Source organism: Fundulus heteroclitus, chromosome 5 (genome assembly GCF_011125445.2).
Source record: "Fundulus heteroclitus isolate FHET01 chromosome 5, MU-UCD_Fhet_4.1, whole genome shotgun sequence".
Taxonomy (NCBI): Eukaryota; Metazoa; Chordata; class Actinopteri; order Cyprinodontiformes; family Fundulidae; genus Fundulus; species Fundulus heteroclitus.
This window is the reverse complement of record NC_046365.1, coordinates 43468175-43489294: the sequence shown is the minus strand read 5'-3', so window position 1 is coordinate 43489294 and position 21120 is coordinate 43468175. Positions and strand designations below refer to the sequence as shown.

At 49.1% G+C, this 21120-nt stretch overlaps 3 protein-coding genes across 4 annotated transcripts in view; 1 reads left to right on the top strand and 2 right to left on the bottom strand.

Annotated features, from left to right (window-relative positions):
* Window positions 1-2164: 2164 nt before the first annotated feature.
* On the bottom strand, window positions 2165-5901 carry btbd3a (BTB (POZ) domain containing 3a). Its single transcript, XM_021311735.2, has 4 exons — window positions 5771-5901; window positions 3786-3876; window positions 3319-3437; window positions 2165-3248 (listed from the first exon to the last, which is right to left on the bottom strand). The coding sequence occupies exons 1-4, from the start codon at window positions 5899-5901 to the stop codon at window positions 2216-2218; spliced, it is 1374 nt and encodes a 457-aa protein (XP_021167410.2). The 3' UTR covers window positions 2165-2215.
* A 465-nt stretch (window positions 5902-6366) lies between these two features.
* Window positions 6367-14682, top strand: LOC105932240 (dynein regulatory complex subunit 4). 2 transcript variants are annotated; one of them, XM_036137660.1, is made up of 10 exons: window positions 6367-6650; window positions 7806-7889; window positions 9390-9587; window positions 11974-12180; window positions 12250-12304; window positions 12944-13149; window positions 13220-13387; window positions 13524-13610; window positions 13689-13898; window positions 14463-14682. In XM_036137660.1, the coding sequence occupies exons 1-10, from the start codon at window positions 6648-6650 to the stop codon at window positions 14565-14567; spliced, it is 1323 nt and encodes a 440-aa protein (XP_035993553.1). In that variant the 5' UTR covers window positions 6367-6647; the 3' UTR covers window positions 14568-14682. The 2 variants fall into 2 exon arrangements, with proteins under 2 accessions (XP_035993553.1, XP_035993552.1); XM_036137659.1 differs by lacking the exon at window positions 6367-6650 and having other exon boundaries at window positions 7718-7889.
* A 94-nt stretch (window positions 14683-14776) lies between these two features.
* Window positions 14777-21120, bottom strand: part of LOC105919290 (striatin) — a 38189-nt gene continuing 31845 nt past the window's right edge. The window contains exons 13-18 of the mRNA XM_036137658.1: window positions 21023-21120; window positions 20773-20940; window positions 20392-20532; window positions 18656-18757; window positions 18494-18580; window positions 14777-16614 (exon numbers count right to left, since the gene is read on the bottom strand). The exon at window positions 21023-21120 is cut by the window's right edge and continues 24 nt beyond it. Of these exons, the coding sequence (XP_035993551.1) occupies window positions 16445-16614; window positions 18494-18580; window positions 18656-18757; window positions 20392-20532; window positions 20773-20940; window positions 21023-21120 (766 nt within the window). The 3' untranslated portion in view covers window positions 14777-16444. The remainder of the gene's footprint in view (window positions 16615-18493; window positions 18581-18655; window positions 18758-20391; window positions 20533-20772; window positions 20941-21022) is intronic.

The following is a 21120-nucleotide window of genomic DNA, read 5'->3' as shown; positions in this document are numbered from 1 at the left end:
ATAATATAGCTCAGTGGATGGAGCTCCACAACATCCGGGGATCTTCTGGTGAGACGCCCGCTGCACCTGAGGACAGGTCACGTGACCCCTGGACGGCACACCGGTGGACTTCATGATAGATAATTGGTTCAGAGGTGTTAAGTAACTAAGTACAAATACTCCGTTATTTATAATTAATTATTTATTAGCCTACTTTTTACTTTGAAAATAGTTTCTTCTATTTTTTTCAGCTTGTTTTCGTTCTAGTTGTCAAAAAACTAAACATATCCAGATAAACTGGATTTGGGGATGGAGGCAGTTCACGTTGTTGGCAACAAAAACTACACAGAGAACAACAACATTGTAATTTTAGGATTATTAGTTTCCCTTTATCTCCATTTTTGAATAAACGTTAGGATTAATAATTCATGTCGACAGTCTCCTGCTTACAGAAAACCATACAAGGTAAATTATGAGGAAATTGTTCTTATTTCCAGGTCCAGTTGTTTTACTTTAAATCTGTTATTCTCATCAGTTCCTGCAGCAACGCTTGGATCTTTATTTATTCCTTTAATAAGTAAAATATTATTATTGCCTCTGAAGCTTTTTTACTCACAGGTAACCAGACTTCAGATTCTCTGCTCAGCGTTGCAGCTTAATGCACCTTTAATATATTTGCTTTTGGACCAAATGGTTTTTATCCATAATAACGTCAGAATATATGTTTATAGTAATAACGGCGTTTAGAAATATGCCGTTAGTGACGTTTGTTACTTTAATACTTTAGTAGTTTTAGAGTTAATACTTTTAAACTCTAGTATCTTTCCTTGTAGCTGAGTGATGAATACTTCAGAACCTTTTAGCTTCTTAGCAAAAGAAACACACAAGACTATTTTCACTTTATTCTGTTTATTTGAAGATTTGTCGTTTCACTTCAGCTTCGACTGTTTAGTGCAGAATTATCACATAAAACCCTTAAAAACTAATTACAGGCTGGAATGTGACGCAGTGGGAGGAGAGCTCAGCGCCGACCCGGTCCCAAGGCTGGTTCTGGTACCGTCTCTGTGGACCCGGACGCCGCAGAGCTCAGGTCCAGATCAGGTTCCTCGGTCCGTGAAGGTGGAGGAACGTGAAGTTCTGACGGGCAGAAGCAGATCAGGCCGTTCTGCCCCACATCTGGGTCCAAAGAGTTCTGAGAGTTCTGCCACCTCTTGGCAGCTGAGATGTTCTGACACAGCTGGGTCAGAGCCTGAGGAGAACCTGCTTCTAGAACAGTGAGACGGATCAGAACCTGGTCCAACAGTCCATCTGCACTACAAGCCAGAACCCCTCAGGTCCAGAACCAGGCAGAACCACTGAGCCTCAGGGAGCGTTCTGCTGGGTTGGACCCGGCCACCTGCTGCCTCTCAGCACCAGAGCAAGGTTTCTAGAAGTGGGATTTGAACCCACGCCTCGGACCGGAGCTGCGGTTCTTCCAGAACTTCTAGAAGGTTCCTGCAACGTTCTCCACCTTCAGGAGGAACCCAGAAAACGGGTTTAATGAGCTGAAAGGTTTATTCATCGGTCGATAAGGCCACTGAGCTGCTGCACATTCAGTTTGGATCAGAACCAGAACATCAAGAACCAGAACTTCAGGTAGGAACGTGACGGAGACGACCGCAGGTCCGCTCAGGTAAGACGGGCTGAACCCCCCCGACACCTTCAGAACCGCCGGGTCCACAATCACAGTGACTTCATCTAAGGCAACGCTGCTGCATCCGGGCCCGGCGGCCCGGTCCGGTCCGGTCCGGTTCCTTCAGGTCGCTGCAGAACACCTCTAAAGAATAAAAAAAATAAAATCCTGCAGCTTCTAGTTTGATCCGGTCCGTTCTCATCAGTTTCTGAGGTTCTGCTGAGAACCGGTTCCTCTGCACAGAACCGGGCTCGCACCCAGAACCGAGGAACATTCCAGGCTTGATGGGTCTAAAGATTGTGCAAAAGTTCTGCTTGAGAGTCAAAGTCTGCAGAGTCCAGATGGACCCGGGTCATCGGGTCGGTTCTGTCCCGCCCCAGATTTCAGGATGTGACCCAGACTCAGCAGCAACACGTCAATTAAGGCACTTAACGAGTTCTGGCAGTCCCAGGTTCTGGTCCATGTCTGGTTCCACCCAGACCGCCTTTCTGTGTCCAGAACCAGAACCAGGTTCTGGTCGTTTCTTGACTTCCCGCTGCCAACCAGACCCGGTTCTGGCGCGGCTCAGGCGTAGAAGATGAGTTCTGGGATCTGGCCGCCCTGCACGCCGGTTCCGTTGGTGCTGTCTGAGGAACACTGGAACTGGAAGGTGACTTTCCCGCACTGGACCTCCGTCATGCCCTCCTGGCCGAAGTAGCTGAGCTCGTTGCCGTCCAGAACCGCGCTGGCCGTGTAGAAGGCGTCGGGCTCGATCTGGACCGGGTAGTCGAACCAGACGGCGAAGGTGCTGCTGGATCCGTCGGAGAAGAACTTGACCTGGCGCTGGGCCACGGCCACGCCCTGCCGCTTCAGCTCGATGCGGGCGCCGTACTCCGCCGAGCCGCAGCTGGAGCCGTAGAGGCCGAAGCCGGCCACGAACACGCGCCGGTCGGCGGCGAACTGGATGCTGTCGCAGCGGCCGCGGTAGCGCCACTGGTTGCTGCGGTAGGCGCAGGACTGGAAGCGGTGGCAGCGCTGCGGCGCCAGGCCCGCTCTGGGCCGCGTGCAGAACAGCAGGTCCGGTTTGCGGGACGCCGTGTGCCACAGGAAGATGTCGTTGGTCTCGGTGAGCGTCAGCACGCCGGACTGCGCCGCCCCGTTGGCGAAGTCCTCCAGCGCCATGGCGGGGATGCGGATCAGGTACACGGCCTTGCCCAGAACCAGCCGCTTGTTGTCGACGGTGGGCGGCAGGTCGCGGCGCTGGCACTCGGCCTCGGCCCAGCTCAGCGCCGCCTCGAACACCGCCGTCTCCTTGGCGTTGAGCGTCTCGCGGCGCAGGATGCTCTCCAGCGTCTGCGCGTCGATGTCGCAGAAGCCGTCGGAGCGCAGCGCCAGCTCGGCCTGCGCGTCGATGACCTCCCAGCAGCGCTGCGTCAGGTCCGGCTCCTCGAACAGGCAGCTCTGCGACAGCAGCACGCACGCGTTCCTGGCGCTCAGGCTCGTCTCCAGGAAGCCCACGCAGGCGCGCGCCAGGTGGGGCACCATGTACTTCTTGGCGGCGTAGAGCGTGGCGAGCACCGTGTCGGCGCACAGCTCGATCTCATCGCAGTAGATGTACCTGCGGAGGAGGAACCGGTTAGCGAGGGCCGGTCCGGTCCGGTCCGTGACGGAACCGAAGCTCCACCTACTTCAGCATGGCCAGGAAGGACGGCGGCTCCACGTCCGGGATCCGGATCTCCTCCTTGTCCTCGGCCAGTTCCCCGTAGAACATGGCGTGGAACACGGAGCTGCCCACCGCCAGGACGTACTGCCGGAGAGGAGAGACCCGTCAGAACCGAACCGCGGCCCGAGAACTTCACAGCAGAACCGTCTTTAGCAGAAATTCAGGCGTAAAGCTAAAGATCAATTCTGAAGAACCAGAACAAAGTTATCAGAAATAAAAATCTAATATAATCAGATGAAATGCAGGCGGTTCTGTGATTTTCCTGCAGCAGGAGGATCAGAGCATCTGGAATTATGGGGTTTGTAGTTTTATCTCCAGGATTCCTCAGACAGAACTACAAATCCCACTGATGACTGAATTCCTGCAGGAACCTCAGCCTGACCCAGGAGGGGGGGGGGGGGGGGGGGGGGGGGGTCCAAGAACCGGCTCTACCTTGTGACCCGGGACCCTCTGCGTCGCGCCTGGAGGTCCGACCACGAAGTGAACGTCTGCCATCATCTCATTGTTGAACATGACTGAATTCCTGCAGACAGAAACACATCAGGGAACCTTAATCAGCATTTCTGAGGAGAAAAAGCTGCAACCCATCTACCGGGTTTTATCAAGTTCTGCTGCAGAACGCAGAACCAGACTCAGGCGGTTTGGATCAGCAGTTCTCCAGAATTTCTCCGTTTGGACTCTGTTCTCAGGTTTCACTTCCATGCAGACTTTTTTAAGCAGCCAAAGTCCAAAGAGAAACATTAAAAGGTCTTCAGAACGTCTGGAGAGCCGCTGACCCAGACCTCCCCAGGGTTCCCAGGAGGTCCGTTTAGAAGCGAGGCCCGGGTTGGTTCTAAACAGAACGTTCACCCTGTAGCTAACCCCAGGACAGGAAACCGATGTGAGCTCCAACAGCTTTAGAGACGTTCCACATTTAAACAAAGACGAGGATAAACGGCACTAGAACCAAACCACGTAAAATACGAGGCAGACTTCCAGAACCAGAAGTTGCTCCTGATGCTCAGAGTTCAGAACATCAGATGCATCAGAATAATGAGCTTCACTTTTCAGAAGGTCTCTTCAGGAAAGAAGGAATTTATCAGCCTATTATGTTCCGTATCTGTTTTTGAACATATTTTCCATAGAAGTAAAAGTATTTTAGCTCGCTGGTGGAAAACTCCACACACGGTTCTGTGGTCCAGTCAGAACTGGTCTCACGGCTCCAGAGCACACGTGGAGACATTTTCATTGAAATCCTGGGAAATGTTGGTGAGCTGTGTATATGATGGAGATTGTAGTTTATGAACATTAATCTTAACTATAACAGTTCTCCTACTGCTCTCCAGTCTGCATGGTTTGTTGTTATTTCAAAACTTTTGGTTCTCTGTCATTTTTCTCTTCATAGAAGGTACACCTGGTCTGGCGTTCTGTTAGCTGTGACATCATCAGGGGAGGCAGATCATCCTCTATCACCATCTAACATAGAAAGTACTCCTGGGTCAATGTGAGCTTCTGAGCTTTCTGTGTCTCTGCTCTGTCTTCTCTAACATAGAAAGTACTCCTGGGTCAATGTGAGCTTCTGTGCTTTCTGTGTCTCTGCTCTGTCTTCTCTAACATAGAAAGTACTCCTGGGTCAATGTGAGCTTCTGAGCTTTCTGTGTCTCTGCTCTGTCTTCTCTAACATAGAAAGTACTCCTGGGTCATTGTGAGCTTCTGAGCTTTCTGTGTCTCTGCTCTGTCTTCTCTAAGCCCCAGTGGGTGGAGGCAGATGAGCGTTCACACTGAGCCTGGTTCTGGTTCTGCTGGAGGTTCTCCTCCCTGTTAAAGCGGAGTTTTCCTCTCCACTGTCGCTTCATGCATGCTCAGTATGAGGGATTGCTGCAAAGCCATCAACAATGCAGACGACTGTCCACTGTGGCTCTACGCTCTTTCAGGAGGAGTGAATGCTGCTTGGAGAGACTTGATGCAACCTGCTGGGTTTCCTTAGAGAGGAAACTTTCTCACCAACCTGGAGGATCTGATGGAAGCTGACTTTGGAAAGAAACTTGATGACGTGATGTTAATTAGTGTGATAGAAATTAAATTTAACTGAATATTGTAATTGTATTGAATTAAAACAATTAACCAACAACAGCCTGAAACTTTAACCCACAGTGACGTTGTTCAGGTTTAAAGCCTCTGCTCTCAGAGTTTCCCGCTGTTCTGGCTGTTCAACAGAAACTGGATCGGTACCAGCGGCCCAACCTGAGACTGGACCCGGTCTGTGTGTCAGAGCAGCCGGGTCAGGATCAGCAGGTTCTGGGTTCTTTGCTTCACAAAGCTGCTCCGTTTTAGTAAACCTGAGACCGGAACCACTTCCGAACCTGATGGAGACCAGATCCCTTCATGTCGTCCTGCTACATGCGGCCATGCAAGCGGACCGGGTCAGAACCTCTCACCTCTCCCGGATGGTGGGGTACAGGCCCTGCCAGCTGCAGCAGCCCGGTGCCGGGTTGTTGTTGCTCAGGTTCTGCTGCTGGATCGAGGCCGAAGACACCAGCTTCTTGGTGGGAAGCAGCTCCGCCGCCATCCTCCGTCAGTCACACCGGGGAGCGGACCATGGCAGCCCCGGGCCCCGAACCCAACCCTTCTTTCAACTTGGACTACCTTCACAGCCGAACCGAACCGGACTCCATGCAAAACCTACCGGATCTTAGCTCTGAGCTAGCCTTAGCTAGCCTTAGCCCCGTTAGCCTCCCCTAACAGCGGCCGCGGCCGGAAACATGACGTCACAGAAGCAGACGGAACCGAGCCGGCCGAACAGAGACCCGCTCAGACAGCCCGCACACTTTCACCCCACCAGAACCGTCCATCAGGCGCTGAGCGGACTTTCACGGCTCAGCTTTGTTTACCAGAACCACCGCAGCGACAGCAGCCAATCAGAGAGCAGCTCTTCTTCTTCTGGACGCAAAGCCGCGCCACCGCCACCTGCCGGACACTGCGCGTAGGCACACCAAGTCTGGAGGTCCATTTGAGCCGTTATGAAAACTAAAACCAAAGCAGCGCGTTGTAATTATCAGGTTCAGACGTGACGCACCTCGCAGCTAAACGTGTTTATTCCTCATGTCGCTAAAACATTATGATCATAGAACACATCCAGCATTCTCCATCTGCTGCAGGAGAAAGTCTGCATGTTTCCTTTCAAACTGCCTTTGTGTCACCAAGGCAACTGTTGCCATGGGAACGCCTTCCAGGTTTACATCTCAACTGTAAAACTTCTTAAATCAGCAGGTTTTAAGTTTTCTTCTGCTGAGTGAAACCAGTCATTGACCTACAATGGTGAGAAAATTGTTATATTTTTTAATCTCCTGTCTGTTTTCTGCTTTGTAACTCGCTCAGAGACTTTTATTTTGGAAATCATCCAAATCAAAAATCATGGATCTGGTCAGCTGGTCGCTCAACACAATTGATCAAATTTTCTCAACGAGAAGAGCCGGCATGGGGAGCGCAGGTGTCCTGAGAGGACACACGCCGCCGGCTACACCCTGGATTCCTGGGGGAGTGGAAGATGGTGCTTCTGTCTATTTAGTCCATCGAAGACGTGGAAGATGCATCATTGGATTTATGACAACATAATGTCTGCTTAATGGAGCTGGCGGTTACCTGGTGTATCGGCAGATTCAGAAGGTCTGGGCGGCAGGGTCTTGGTTAGGCTGCCGGGGAATGTGTGATGGTTTAAATCGAGCTTTGCAGACTCAGATGCTTTGTGAGCAAAACCACAAGCTGGATGTGATCCTTACACAGCATCACATGCCTGCTGTGGTATGAACTCAATGGTAAAATGGAAAAGCTTCCAGCTGGTTTTATGGTGAAAAGACCAACAAATTCGGCTGCTTGGGACTCGCCACTGAGACGCAGCAGCAAAGACTTGAAAGTTGACAGAAAATTCACAGTCAGCCTGAGACTAAACAATCTCCTTGTTATTGAATTTGGCTCCCTTTGCTGGCCTTGGAGGCTGGTTTATCTCAAACTCTCCTGGATGTTATGCAAACAAAACGCTCTGTCCGTTCATGACACCTGTGACCTGCATCAGTGCTCCACTGAACTGCTGATACCATGTGAGACTCTGGCTGGAGGGCTACTGGGCAGTCATAGGCCTGCACTGGTGCACACACACATGAACATGGCGATAAATACACCTATGTACTGACTAACTGCCTTCACTGTGTACGTTATGCCTATAATGTCGTATGTATGTTGCTTTGTTGTGCTGCATACTCCTACTGTCTACTGATAAGAGACAGAGAGAGAAATGCACTTTTTCCTCTCAACCATCCGTATGGTTTCTATATTCTGCTAAAAGGCAGCGCCTTGAAAAGGGCAGCAAGGCCTCAATCAACCTATCTACCCATGTTTGTCTTTCTCTTGATGTCTTGTACTGAAACCCAATTTCTCTCACGGGGGACAATAAAGGCAAATAATTTTTCTCTTCAGCCTCCAAAGAAGAAGAACAAGAAAAACAAGAAGCCGTCCTCGGCGTTAGACGCTCTGCAGACACAGGAGGAGTCTAAGGATCAGGTGGGATCTGCTGGCTGATGCTAACCAGGCTAACTGCTGTTCTCTCCCTGGCAGATCAGTTCAGACTGCCTCAGGCCTCCAGGTGGAACCGCCGTTACCAACGCTTCTGCAAGGGAAGCCGCTATTGGCTGTCCTAAAAGAGATGATATCATCACCTAATTTGCATATTTGTTAATCTAGACTTTTGGAAATAGAAACCTTTTGCAAGGTGATTAAAATACTCCAAATATATTTGGAACTACAAATGAACTTATTGAAATGATTTATTAATTTTAACACATTGCATGAATCCACACTTCATAAAACAAATTTGAACTTAAAGGCAGTTATCAGGTAGCCTCGTGAGACCATCCTGATCTCGCGAGGTTTCAAGGTTTCACTCGCAGATCAGTCTGGATACTCTCCGTTGAAGAAAATTTGGAGCCGTTCACCAAACGAACGTCCAATCAGCGTTGGCTTTGAGGCGGGTTGAGGTGTGACGCAACGGGAAGTGCGACAGTTCAGTCTAAAGAACATGGCGGCTTCAGCCGATGAAACTAGCGTTAGCGTGGCTATCGAGCAAGTTTTATCGGAATTACAGAGTATTTCTCTGCTGAGCTAACGAGCCTTTACCTGCAGCAGCAAGAGTAGCTTGGCTTGTGGTTGTGTTTTCGTCGTCGCTCGTAACAGAGCGACGAGGAATCTGATTGGTTCATTTGGCCCGTCTATCACCAACATAGGCCAATCAGCTAACCAGTATTTTCGCCCCTTCCCAAAATTACTTCAACGGAAGGTTTCCAGATGGATATGCGGAGCAAATCTATCTGGCGGAGTCAGGTAAGTTATCAGGGGCACGCAGTGAATGAGTGACTGAAGCTGTGTGTGAATTTCAGGGAATTCTTTTAGTGCAACAATTGCAGAGAAAAAATACTTTAAAGTTTATTTACATTATATTACCATTTACAGTATATTTATATCCCGCTTTGTAATCAGGGTGGGATCACCGGCAGCTTGCCTTACGCATTTGCATATGGAAGAAATATAGTCTCATTATAATCCTTTTTTTCAGACATGGAATTTATGTCACTGAATTTTTATCATGTGAAATTAGCCATTTCTTTACTTTAAATTTGCAAGTTTTCCTGCAAAAGTTCTGCTGCGGAGATTTGTCTGGAAATGTGTTGACCTGGCGACTAAAACCAGTTTGGTCACCAGATGCTCGACGTACTTGCAGGTGAATTTTTGCAAGTTAACTTTTTTCAGGTGCATTTAAAGTAAAAAGGAAAAAGGTTGGGTGAGGTGGCAGTTTGGAGCATCAGAGAAGCATGAATTTGGGTTTTTCAAGCCTACAATAGAACCCGTTCAGCTCGTCTGTTGCTGGGTAGCAGCAGAGTTGAGGGACGGTCCCCCGTTAGTGTAGAGTCCACATTAACTGACCAAAGTAATTTACTGAGAAAATGTTGCTGCTGTAAATATTATCTAACATCAAGACAACATTGAGCATCCATCTGAATGTTTCAGCTGTGGGAGAAGGCCCTCGGCCTCCAAGAGGAGCTGCAAAGCGTGCGTAAGGAGAAAAGCTTCTTCAAGCTGGAGAAGGACAAAATCCAGGAGATCTGGGAAACGTCTAAGAAGAACCTGGAAGAATCTGAGTTGCTGCTGAAGAGTAAGATCAGAGCGAAGGCAAAGTATGAGGAGCGCCACCGAGTGGAGATCACCGTGAGTTGTCCAATAACTTTGTGTTGTTGTTCCTCAGCCTTCTCTTACGTTTTCCCTCGGTTCTGCATGAATATGCTTCTTTGCAAATGAATCTGTATTACGCTGGTAGAAGTGCCGGTACTTAAACACTGGTCCTCTGATGCCAAGGCTTTCCAATTTACTAATTAAAATAAAGTATAATGATTGATGGTTTTAAAAGCTTTTTGTAGCTCAATGAATATTCCTTTTACAAATTGGTTCTTTTCTGTGTGGTTTAAATTTCCTCCATTAAATCCCTTAAAGCAAGAGATGTTGAGCTGCTCTGTGTAAATCCACACTGACCATCAGATACTAAATGTTGTTCTTTGATAAAATGAACAAGTCTTACAGCAAAAAAGGTGTTTTAATATTTCTGCAGGAGGAATTCAGGACAGTAAGTTTATCGTCCGATTTGATAAATGGAATAATCTCCATTTTCCTTCTGGTTGGGAACCAGAATAAATTATTTTATATCAATGGTTGCAGAATGTCTTGAGCTACATTACAAACAGTTTTCATGTTGATGTCATTAATGTCACAGGATGTCTTGTTACTTTTTATGACTTCCTCCTGTTACAGAGGCGCAAGTTACACTGAGTTAGAATTAGAAGCCCCCTAATTAGCTTTTCTATTAAATCATTTGCTGTCTGGATTCTTTTTAGCTAAATCAAGTCCAACTCTTGCAAAATTCTATTTCCTCCGTATCCCTTACGATTTTATTATTTTCAACACAGTACTCAGGATAACATGCTATTAGAAAGACTTCCAATGACTATTTAATAGTTTTCACTTGTCTTTATAATATTATTCATTTACTGTTTAATAATTTTGTTTGATAATCTTTCTCATGTTAATTCTGATAACAGTTTGTGCTCCAGTGGTTGATGTGAGTAAAAATGCAGATATTGGTCTGTGGGCTTCCAGTAAACCTCAGTTCTGAGACTCTCATCTTTCTCAACATGTACCGCAGTCCAGAAAAGGCAACATGTTGTTCTTGGCGTCCTCTCTGGTAAACCTGATGCTGCTGTCCACTGAGGTGATGTGGTTGGTGAATGCCTCGACTTCTTTGGTTTGGATTTTGGTTCTGCTGGAGGTTTTATATTCCCGCTAATGGGTGTTTTTTCTTCCCACTGTCGCTTCATGCTTGCTCAGTATGAGGGATTGCAGCAAAGCCATCAACAATGCAGACGACTCTCCCTGTGGCTCTACGGTTCCCCAGGAGTGAATGCTGCTTGTCGGGACTTTGATGCAATCAACTGGTTTCCTTATATAGGAAATTTTTGACCAATCTGTGTAATCTGACCCAATCTGTATAATATGATTGATTTTAACTTTGTAAATTGCCTTGAGATGACATGTTTCATGAATTGGCGCTATATAAATAAAATTGAATTGAATTGAATTGAAATCTGGGAGTAGTGATGGACTCAGACCTGAACCTCCATATAAAGACAATTACAAAGTGGACCTTCTAGAACCTGGAGAACATTTCCAGGATTAAAGGACTGATGTCTCAGCAGGATCTGGAGAAACTAATCCATGTTTATCTTTAGTAGAAGTTAGTAGAACAGTGTTTTCACAGGTCTGCCTAAACAATCTGGTGTCTCTCATCTTCCTCTTGGCAACAGCCTGTAGATTTTCTCTGGGCTTCAGGACTGAGGAGTTTGCTGCCAATCAGGAGCAGAACCATCGGGATATTGAACCATCTTTTGGTACTTTTGGCAGTGTGGGCCAGTACTAAGTCCAGCTGGGGGAAAAACAGCACCTCAATGCATGAAGTGCTCTAAATCTCCTGGTAGCCGGCTGCATCCTGGGAAAACCCAGTGGACCAGAACCAGCTGATGACGTGGCGCCCCAAACCATCTCTGACTGTGGAAACGTCACTCTGGGCTTCCAGCAACGTGGATTCTGGTCTTCTCCACTCTTCCACCGAGCCGCTTCTTCAGCAACGACCTTCTGGTGCTTCCCCTAATGTCCTGAGACTCATTCTTCATAGCCATGATCATCAAAATGACAAGAAACATAGGCCTGAATATTTCACTCACTTTCTGAGACCACTGGTAAAAATATTGCACTCTTATGTAATATTCTGTTTTTTGTATATTACACTAATTAGACATTAAGATTTTACAGATCTTGACTTGGAGACATTTTCTCTGACAGGACCTCTTTACATTTGAGAAACCAGCAGATTTTCTACTTTTATAGAAAATCTGCTGGTTCTGAAAGGATTCTGGTGGATTTTGCAGTGAAACATTTAGGTTTTTCAGGTCAGTGCGGCGGAGAGAAGAAAGTGCTCTGGTGTTCCCCCTGATGTTCCCCCAGCTGAGCTCACAGTCTAACATCTGAACTCCTGGTTGGTCCTCAGGTCTACAAGCAGAAGCTGAAGCACGTCCTCTCTGAGCAGCACAACGGCGTCTTTGAGGTGAGGACGGGCGCCGTCTCCTCTTCCTCGCTGGTCCAGAACCAGAACACCGAGGCTGAGCTGGAGCTCTGCAGAGACATCCAGAACCTGCAGGCAGACAACAGGGAGAAGAAGCTCCAGGAGCACAGCTCCATAAAGCAGCTGAAGCTGGTGAGACCATGTTCTCCTGGTGCTGTTTGAAGGTCCCTTTCTGCAGCTCACCCTCCTCTTCTTCACCAGAACCAGCAGGCGGAGCTGATGAAGCTCAGCTACGAGCACGAGGTCAGGATGCAAGGTGAGCTGGCGTCCTCAGAGCTGGCTTTAACTTGCTTTGGTTTTCTGCTGCCTTGTTCCTGAACATCTGTTTTATGAAATGTTTATTTCAGGATCGGGAGAGATCGGCAAACACAAATAAGGACTCAAACACTGTTTCTGTTAGAATATAAGGCAAACATTTATTATCCCCCACAGAATACAGCAACACAAACAGCAAGCTCTTCACACAGGCAAAGTAGCAAGCACTTAAAGCCGACAAGCTTTCAAACAGGCGTGTTGTTCCATCATCTCTTACCACGGTTAGGACTAGGAAGTCAGTCAGTCCGGTTAGAACTCCCCTCCTTTTTATACTAATAAACAAAGTATCAGATGGGAGCGAGAGTGGCCACTTCTCCCTCCCATCTGAGCTGTTCGTCCCGTTTCCAAAACAAAAACCGTTCCCAGCATCTCAACAGTGTGTGAAGCAAAATAATATTGCAAACTCAGATAATAGCGCAAATATAAGCAAAATAACATTGTCATAGGTTCCCACCACAAGTTAAAAGAAGTTATAACAAAATAACATATGTTGCTCTTAGTTTAAAACTAACCAGTTTTTCCCAAAATACATTGTCAAAGAACAAAAATAATTCTTTAATATATCAACATCTCTCCTCAGAGATGGAGGAGCAGAAGCTCTGGACCATCCAGTCTGTGGCAGAGGCCCAGCAGAAGAAGCAGGTGAAGGCAATGGTGGACATCGAAACCCGGATGAAGCATCTCTCCACGCTTCTGATGACGGAGCACCAAAGGAAACTAAAAAAGATCGAAGGAACCTTTGATGAGTTCAGAGAAGCGACAGAAAACCGCTTCTTCTTCTGCAAGGTAAAGGCGTCCGTCCCCGCTGCTCCGTCAGCGCGACACGGACTCCTGGATTCTCCGCTTGTCTGCGCAGGAGGACATGAAGAAGCTGCAGAAGGAGGAGGTGAAGTGGGACAGAAACATGTCAGCAGCTCAGCAGGAGAACCAACGGCTGAAGGAGACTCTGCAGGAGGTCCAGCAGCAGATCCCCGAGCTGCAGCGACAGCTGCAGGAGTGCAGGCTCTCCAAGGACTCGGTGGAGGTACGTTGGAGGCTCTGAAGCCTCAGCTGGGAGCAGAAAGCTGCAGGAAACATCTGGAAGCTCTCCACCATCAAACATCTGCCTCCAGCTGAGGTTCAGGCTCTGAGATGATGAAGATGATGTTTGTGCTGAGCAGAGGTCGCGGGCTCAGAAGAAGCTGGTTGAGAAGGAGCTGAGAGATCTGACGGTGGAGCACGAGCTGCTCCTGCAGGCCTTCCAGAAGGTAAAGCGTCTCCATGCTGCTGCTCTCCTCCGTCCTCCGTGGCCCACAGCCAGCTGACGCCTCCAGGTCTTCCTGCAGGTCCAGCAGGAGCGCGACGAGCTGCTGAAGAGACAGAGGGAGAGCCTCCTGGACGTCCAGCAGAGGAGCGGCCTGAAGAAGATGCTGCTGCAGAAGAAGCTGGCTGCGCTGACAGAAGCTCTGGAGAAGAAGGAGGCGCAGCTCAGCGCCGCGCTGTCGGTCTGCAGCAGCGAGCCCACGGCGCGCAGCAACGCCGCCACCAAGCTGGAGGTAAGTCCACCGGCTGGAGGAGCAGAACTTCAGCTGGAGGAGCAGAACTTCAGCTGGAGGAGCAGAACTTCTCCTGCTGGAAGAGCAGAACTTCTCCTGCTGGAGGAGCAGAACTTCAGCTGGAGGAGCAGAACTTCAGCTGATGGAGGAGCAGAACTTCAGCTGGAGGAGCAGAACTTCTCCAGCTGGAGGAGCAGAACTTCAGCTGGAGGAGCAGAACTTCTCCTACTGGAGGAGCAGAACTTCAGCTGGAGGAGCAGAACTTCAGCTGATGGAGGAGCAGAACTTCTCCAGCTGGAGGAGCAGAACTTCAGCTGGAGGAGCAGAACTTCTCCTGCTGGAGGAGCAGAACTTCAGCTGGAGGAGCAGAACTTCAGCTGGAGGAGCAGAACTTCAGCTGGAGGAGCAGAACTTCAGCTGGAGGAGCAGAACTTCAGCTGGAGGAGGAGAACTTCTCCTGCTGGAGGAGCAGAACTTCAGCTGGAGGAGCAGAACTTCTCCTGCTGGAGGAGCAGAACTTCAGCTGGAGGAGCAGAACTTCTCCAACAACTGCTCTGTTTGCAGGAGATCCTGGAGTCCAAACGGGTCAGCCTGGAGGCGCTGCAGGAGGACCTGGCCCAGGAGAACCAGCAGCTGAAGGCTTCTGGACCCGTCCAGCCGGACCAGTGACCGGACCAGAACCCGGACCAGAACCTGGACCAGAGACCGGACCAGAACCCAGCACAAAGCAACGTCTTCAGTTTCTACTTTTATACGAACAATGGAAGTTTTTTTTTCAATAAAATAAAGTTTGTTAGAACGTCTTCAGAAAAGTTTGCAGAGGAACTAACAGAACCAGAGGTTCTGCTGAGGACAGGAAATAACGACCCGACCAGAACTTGAACATCCAACATCTGCTTTATTGGTGCCGGTACATGAGCAGAACCCACGGCTGCAGCAGATCCACTGTACAAAGGAGGATTTACAGGCAGACAGAACCCGGACCAGAACCAGGCCTGAAGTTTGGTTTTTGGTCTCACAAACTGGATCAGCTGAATGTTACTGAGATGCGTTCCGGAAGGTCCGGTCTGATGATCAGGTGAGCTGATCGGCACCGCTGCCCTGGAACCCATAAAGGACCAGAACATCCTGACTGGGTCATCTTCTCCTAAAGATCCAATAATGTGTCAGTTTAACAAACGGACCGAATCCAAAAACCCAACCAGGGACGTTCCACCACCACCCTGGTTCCGGTGCCTCAGAGACTGGGTCGAAAACAACCAACGCAGAACTTAAGCAAATAAGAGCAAGAAAAGTTTGATGATTATTTTATTTTCTACGAGTCCGAAGGTAGAAGAATCAGAGAAAAGGTTCGGTACCAAACTCTGGAACCCGGAAGCAGAATCAGGCTGTGTGTTGTTTCATCACGGTGTTCTGACCCGATTAGCAGGTTCCAGGTTCATTTCAACTCCAACGTCTGGAAAGAATCAGAAAATCTGGAAAAGTTTCATCCAGAAGAACTGGACCCAGACGACCAATCAGGAGGCGGAGGCTGCGGGAAACAGGAAGTAGAACCTTCGCCCCGTTTTCTGCCTACGGTCTCAGCAGAACCAGGATTTTATTTGTCGTTAGGGTTCAGGACAGACGGGAGGAAATATGATGCCGATAATTAGGGCACCACATCCGGGCCATGGTGAACAGAACCACGGCTGCAACGGCCCGGTTGGGTTTACCGCCCGTTTATCCGGCGCCAGCGTCGCTCCGCAGGAACGTCTCAGGAACAATCAGCTGATCCAGGCTGGAAAAATGTTCCCCTGGCTGAAAGTACTGGAAGCTGAAGTCTAAACAGAATCAGGATGAAACGGAGCGAGCAGAACCTGGAGAACCTTTCTTTAAGCTCATTCAGGACCAGAAAGATAAAATCACACAGAAGTTAAAATTTCCCTTAAATTCCCGTTTCCCGCCTGGTAAATAAATAGATTTCCTCAAACTCTACACAGCTTTCCGTTTTTCACAGTTGGTCCGCAGAGAGGAAGGTCCAACAGAACAAACCACACCAGCGAATAGAACCCAGATCTTCCTGCACCAGAACATCCGTCCAGCGACCCGGACCCTCGCCTCTGAAGTCCATCACCTGCTGCTCAATCAGCTTCACTTCAATAAAAACACTTTAAAATAAAGTTCTGAGCGTCGCTGCAGGACTTTGTCCACAGCTCCGCATCCAGAACCCGTCAGAACTCCAGCAGAACCGAGACGACTCACAGAGACACGTCCAACAAAGCAGGAGAACGTCTACAACGAAACCTCTGCAGTCATTACTGCTGGCCGCCTGCAGGGGGCAGAAATCTGGACTGGCAGTCCCGACCCAGCAGGTTCTGGTTCTCTTTCCTGCTCCGGTTCCTCTGGCGAACAGATAAAAGAACTTCTGCTCCGAGTAAAAAAGGCACGTAATAAAGACAGAGACTTCCCAGCGGCAGAGAAAACGGACTCCGGCTCGCTCCTGGTTCCGAGTTCAACGCCGGGACACGGGCCAGCCCGGGTCCAGGTGACGGCCCCGCGGGTCCCGGTCATACGAAGACCTTGGCGAGCGCGTCGGCTCCGGCGCTGCCGATGTAGCATTTGGTGGGGTGGAACGCCACGTCGTGGATGGACTCGTCAGACTTCTTGCGGTGGGCGGTGAACTCCTGGATGCAGGTCTTACTCTCCATGTTCCACAGACGGATGGAGCAGTCGTGACCTGGGGAGGAGGAGAGCCAATCAGGACGCAGGTTTACGCTGCTGCTCAGACTCAGAAAAGTGTTCTTCACGTTTAAAAGGTACATAACCACGATATACGCTTATAAAAAGGACGAAAAAGCAGTTTGATCATGATAAAATAAGGTTATATACACCAAGCCAAAAAAGAATCCCCGCTCGGGCGCGATTAGCAGATATAAACAGATGTGGCGCCATCTAGTGGCAGTATCACAGAACTACCATAATGCCAGTTTGCTTAATTAATAAATCAATTATAAATAATGCCAGACTGAGCTTGATCCTCTGCAATGCCTCACAGTAAAGCAGCAGCTCAGGTGTGATGAAGACCAACGTTATTAATTAAATAAAACGATCTACAGCAGCTTTAAGAGCCTCAGATCAGAACATTTACTCACGTCAGTCAACTCTACGTCACATCTGAGCCTCGGCAGGTTTAGCTTCAGTGAACACCAACGTTCAGACTGGATTCCCAGAGACTTTACAGGCTTTTCCCTCTAGGAATCATAGATTTTTGTTTTTTTCACTAGATCTTGGACCTTTTTTTCATTGTTCCACTGGGAGATGCTAATAGGCGTTAGCCGCTTCCTTATTTTATCCCCTGCTGCACATGCTCAGTACGTACTTCCGTTAAAATCGTAGATAAACACAAAAGGCTTTATTTACTGACAAACTGGGCAAAAACAAAGCATAAAACACCAACAACTAATACGGCAGCAGGACGTGATAATCTTTCATAAAACTTTCTATGCAACCAGAATGAGCTACTGAGATATAAATAAATAAAAAGTCAAATAACGTGGCTATGCACCTTTAAACATTTCCAGCGACAAACTTCCTGGTTTTTCCCTGGGAGTTACGGGACAGACCAACATAAAGCTCCACAGAGAACCGGAGTACATTAGCGTTAAAGCTGCAGTAGGGAGCTGTGAAAATGTCCCCCTGCTCTCTCTCCATCGTTTACCCTCGTTCTGCTTCAGGCTCGGTCTAATTCTTTATTTCTAGCCTTCCTGTCATCATCAGTCTTCTTCTGTTTTCACCAGCAGGCGCCACTCTGTGTAGTTTTCCTGCAACGTTGGATTGTTTCTGCGATCTGGAGCTGGAATGATGGTATCTGTGTGCTGACGACCAATCAGAGCCAGACTCTCCTCCTGGCTCTGATTGGTCGTTTCTAACCGGGAGCGCTGGATTTCTGCAGATGGCAGCAGAACCAGGATTTCTATCCGTCTCATGTTTTAATGTCAGGAAATCATGAGAGTTTTAACAAATCCGTAAAAAAAATATTTGTACTAGAGTTACCTGCTGCAGCTTTAAGGAGCCTTTACTCTGATAACCTTGAAGAGAATCTAGTAGAACCGGGTCAGGACAGGAGTCCAGCTGTGTGTGATTTAACCTCAGTCTAAATGTAGCGGTTCTGGTTCTGGTCTCAGAGGTTCTTCAGAGAACCACAGACAACCACCAGCATCATGGAGATCAGATTCATGGGGTAGAATGGCCTAGTCAAAGCCCGGACCCAAATCCAACTGAGAATCTGTGGTAAGACCTGAAAGTGATGTTGCCAGATGAAGGAACTTCAGTCTGTAGATGTTCAGAGCCGTAGGACACAGCTGGAACTGGACCTGGAGCCAGAGGAGGTTCTACAAGGTTCTGGTGGTTCTGGTGGGTGGGGGTGTACTGGTCTAGATCAATCTGATTCAGGATTTCATCTTTAATTTTTGTTAACAGGTCATTAACGTTGTAACTCAGACGGCGCTGATCCGAACGACCCGGTTGTTCATGAGCCCTGTATTGGATCGGCTTGACTGTTAAATGTTCTGAGATGATTCCGTCGGTACCAGATGAGAACCTGTGAGTGGACTTACTTCCTGACATCAGGTACAGCCCGTTTGGGTCCACAGAGAGGCAGGTTACAGAGTCCAGATGGGCGACCATTGAGTGGATCAGTTTACCTTCAGAAACAACGAGAAGAACCCGATCAGAGAAGTTCTGTGAGAACCAGACGAGGTCCGGCTGGACGGTCCCACCTGTGTTGTTATCGAAGAACTGGATGTGCCGGTCCTCCTGCGCCGTGATGGTGATCGGCAGCGTGGGGTGACTCAGCACCTGGTTGATCTTACAGGGACACTCTGTGAGGAGGAGACGGACGGCGCCATTAGCCTGAGACCCGGCGGATCAGAACCTCCTCTATCTGTGTGACTGTTTTAGGTCAGGATGCCCAGCCCACGTGTTGCTGTTGACCCCCCACCGTCGGCAACACATGGGCCCCATAAGGCGGGAAAGGGGCAGAAAAATGGGTTCTGGACCTTTTGAACTGGGTCTATTTCAGAGGCGGGCTCAGCTAACCACAACGTTAGCTTCACAAACTCATGTTCGGTAAACGAAAATATTAGTTTTGCAGCCGTTAAATTTATGATAAATAAGGAATTAGAGGAAGCTAATGCTAACTGCTAGCTGCTAGCCAACGGCTAGCGGTTAGCGGTCAATCTGTGTCACGTCTTCAGCCTAAAGATGCTGCGCACACATGGTGCATGACAATTGTTACTGAGAATAAGAAAAGCAAAACACAGAAATGCGCTCCCAGAGATGGAGAGAAAAGAATTAGAGTAGATTCAGAAATGTGCGTCACGTCACTGGTTTGGTTTTTGTTGCTTCAGTATTTATTTATCCAACCACGCAGCGGAGCGTTGTGAGGTGCAGCTGGCTCAGACTGGGCTGTCTGTGCCGTTCATGCTAACAACAGTTAGCGTTAGCTCATGTTGTCCGTCTCAAACACCAGAGCCACAGACGAGCAGCCAGAACTACGGGGGCGGCCATCTTTGCTGCTTTCTGCTAAGAGCCTCCGGTTTGAGCGGTCGCTGCTGGGAATTTTTTGGTGCGCGGTCTGTGATGTGACTGAACACAGCAACGCTGTGTTGTGTTAAATAAAGTCAGAAGAGCTGGAATGAGCTTTGCCCCACGCAAAGCTCATTCACACACCGGCTTGGTTGATCGTCCGCCTTCATGAACACCAAATGTTTTTGTCAGGGATTTTAGTTTTACCTCAGACACGCGTGGTTTGTTATAATAACAGATTTTCTGTGTGCAAATCGGCCGTGTTGGTAATTTAGAAACTAAAAATCTCCCACAAATCACCGACTGTCTTATGCTGAACTCTGAGGTGCCTCTGAGAACTAATGGTTCTGGTTTAACGGTTCTGCTGTAACGGTTCTGCTGTAACGGTTCTGCTGTAACAGTTCTGCTCTGACGGTTCTGCTTTGACGGTTCTGCTGTAACAGTTCTGCTGTAACGGTTCTGCTGTAACGGTTCTGCTCTGACGGCTCTGCTGTAACAGTTCTGCTGTAACGGTTCTGCTTTAACGGTTCTGCTGTAACGGTCCTGCTGTAACGGTTCTGCTCTGACGGTTCTGCTTTGACGGTTCTGCTCTAACGGTTCTGGTCTAATGGTTCTGCTGTAACGGTTCTGCTGTAACGGTTCTGCTCTGACGGTTCTGCTCTGACGGTTCTGCTGTAACGGTTCTGCTCTAACGGTTCTGGTCTAATGGTTCTGCTGTAACGGTTCTGCTGTAACGGTTCTGCTCTGACGGTTCTGCTCTGACGGTTCTGCTGTAACGGTTCTGCAGCTTCATGCCTCCTCAGGATAAAGTGACGCAGCACACCAAGGTGGCGCTGATGGGTTAGCGTCGCTTTTATCTGATCCTGCAGATTTCCAGAGAACTCCAGGAGAACCGCGTCCCCTGAGCTGCTGGGTTCTGCGGCGGTACCTGCAGGTCCAGCAGAGTCCAGCTTCAGAACCAGCTGCTGCGTCTCCATGTTGAAGAGGCCGATGTGTCCCGTGTCGAAGGAGGTCACCATGTAGGCCGGGTCGCTGCTCACCAGGTCCACCGAGGTCGTGACTCCCAGGTCTGAAACAGAACCACGTGGAGAACAGAGAACCATGAGCCCCCAGCACAGCGGGGGAACCACAGGGTCCGAGGCTGGACCCGAACTGGACCCGAACGGGTCATCAACAGGAAACGATCCCAAACACAGCAGCACATCTATAACCAGCGGGATGCAACGGCCTAGTCAAAGTTCAGACTTAAAACGGAAGCTTCAGACGTCAATGAGGTTCTGATCCGGTTCTGACCCGGATGTTCTCTCACCTCCATCTTCATTAAAGACCGCCAGAGCCGGCGAGACGTCGGCGGCGTTCCAGAGCCGGACGGTCCCGTCGGCCGAGCAGGAGAGGAGGCGGCGGTGAGCCGAGCTGTAGACCAGGCGCCACACGGCGTCTGTGTGTCCGCACAGCGCCCCCCGCAGGACGGAGGCCTCTGCAGCAGGACGGAGACAAGAGGCGCCGTCAGCCGGAGGCGGCGCCGTTACTGCCGGGGATTGGGACCGGCTGAGTCGTACCGTAGGAGTCGTACGGGTCCACGTTGGGGCTGGGGGTGTTCCAGCTCTGGATGGTGCCATCCACCCCCCCGCTGAAGCACTGGTCCCCGCTGGAGCTC

Bases quoted from the DNA above. Each gene is read 5' to 3' on its own strand.
- LOC105932240 (XM_036137659.1), top strand. From the start codon at position 7,722: ATGTTTGTCTTTCTCTTGATGTCTTGTACTGAAACCCAATTTCTCTCA. The intron at 7,890-9,389 runs GTGGGATCTGCT...TGAATGTTTCAG, and splicing joins AGGAGGAGTCTAAGGATCAG to CTGTGGGAGAAGGCCCTCGG. The intron at 13,388-13,523 runs GTACGTTGGAGG...TGTGCTGAGCAG, and splicing joins TCTCCAAGGACTCGGTGGAG to AGGTCGCGGGCTCAGAAGAA.
- btbd3a (XM_021311735.2), bottom strand. From the start codon at position 5,901: ATGGCGGCGGAGCTGCTTCCCACCAAGAAGCTGGTGTCTTCGGCCTCG. The intron at 3,438-3,785 runs GTAGAGCCGGTT...CCTCTCCGGCAG, and splicing joins AGAGGGTCCCGGGTCACAAG to TACGTCCTGGCGGTGGGCAG. The intron at 3,249-3,318 runs GTAGGTGGAGCT...CCTCCTCCGCAG, and splicing joins TCCTTCCTGGCCATGCTGAA to GTACATCTACTGCGATGAGA.